Here is a 1,086-nt window from a genome sequence, read left to right as displayed (position 1 = left end):
GATAGATAGATAGATAGATAGATAGATATAGATAAATATGTATGTATGTATGTATGTACGTAAGTATGTATGCATTATATACACATATATTTTGTTGTTGTGTTTTGGTTTTATCCGTTTTTGCAGGTGTGCAGACAGATGTCGGGTGTGTTGTCTTGTGTTTTCTTGGTGTATATTTCACATATCTTCTAATCTCTCTTTCAATATTTTCCATTATATTTGAAAGTAGACGGTAGATGGTGTTTGATTAACCTAAATCAAAACAGAAAAATAATCACACTAATTGTGTAATTTCCAAACTATAATGTTTTCACCGGTTAAAGTCCTCTTAAACAAATTTTAAAACAGTTCACCATTTGTCTTTAATAAGTGGCTGCTTTATTTTTTCCTCAKAATAAAATCAAAATTAGTGCTGAGATGACAGGAGAAACTTGGTTTTTATTAATGCTAATCTCCCTAGTTTCTTTCCACAGATTGAACTGCTGGACACGGTTGCCCTCAACCTCCACAGAATTGATAAAGATGTGCAGCGCTGTGACCGCAACTATTTCTACTTCACCACAACCAACCTGGAAAAACTACGCAACATTATGTGCAGGTAAAAAGAATGTAAAGTATGTTTTTCCCCTCTGGCCTTCCCTCAAAACACATATTCTGTTTCACAATACTTAAGTGTTTTTGAAACACTTTCAGTGCACTCAAAATTTGTCAAGACTTGTGCTTTTGTTTAGTACTTATTCGGTTTTGTTTTCTGCTTTGTGTAATTCTGGATAGTCTGTCCTCTATTCTGTTTATGCCACACCCACCTGCACCTAATCCTGGTTGTCCCTACACAGGTGTCATTGGTTTCAGTTCTTTAGTTTTACTTTAAATTCCTGGTTTGTGCTTTGTTTCAGTGATCTGGCAATATTTTTGTCATCTGTTAGCAGTAAGTCTGCTCTGAAAGGAGGTTTGTTTGCTGCCATGTCAGCYTTTTAGCTTTGAGTTTTATCAATAAACACTGTAAAAAATGAAATGTTGGATTTACTTAACCATGTTATGTGACCTGGTTCCACTTAACTGAGTTGAGTAAATTCAAAGCAATAT

At 34.6% G+C, this 1,086-nt stretch overlaps 1 protein-coding gene across 1 annotated transcript in view; it reads left to right on the top strand.

Moving 5' to 3' along the window:
- sgsm2 (small G protein signaling modulator 2) overlaps nt 1–1,086 on the top strand; it is a gene marked incomplete at both ends in the record, with an annotated part of 138,574 nt that overhangs the window by 120,353 nt on the left and 17,135 nt on the right. The window contains 1 exon segment of the mRNA XM_014030062.1: nt 474–598. Within this exon segment, the coding sequence (XP_013885516.1) occupies nt 474–598 (125 nt within the window).

The sequence above is a fragment of the Austrofundulus limnaeus genome, unplaced genomic scaffold (assembly GCF_001266775.1).
Source record: "Austrofundulus limnaeus strain Quisiro unplaced genomic scaffold, Austrofundulus_limnaeus-1.0 Scaffold992, whole genome shotgun sequence".
In the NCBI taxonomy this organism is placed as follows: domain Eukaryota; kingdom Metazoa; phylum Chordata; class Actinopteri; order Cyprinodontiformes; family Rivulidae; genus Austrofundulus; species Austrofundulus limnaeus.
Note: the sequence above shows the minus strand (reverse complement) of the source record. Positions and strands in the feature narration are given on the sequence as shown.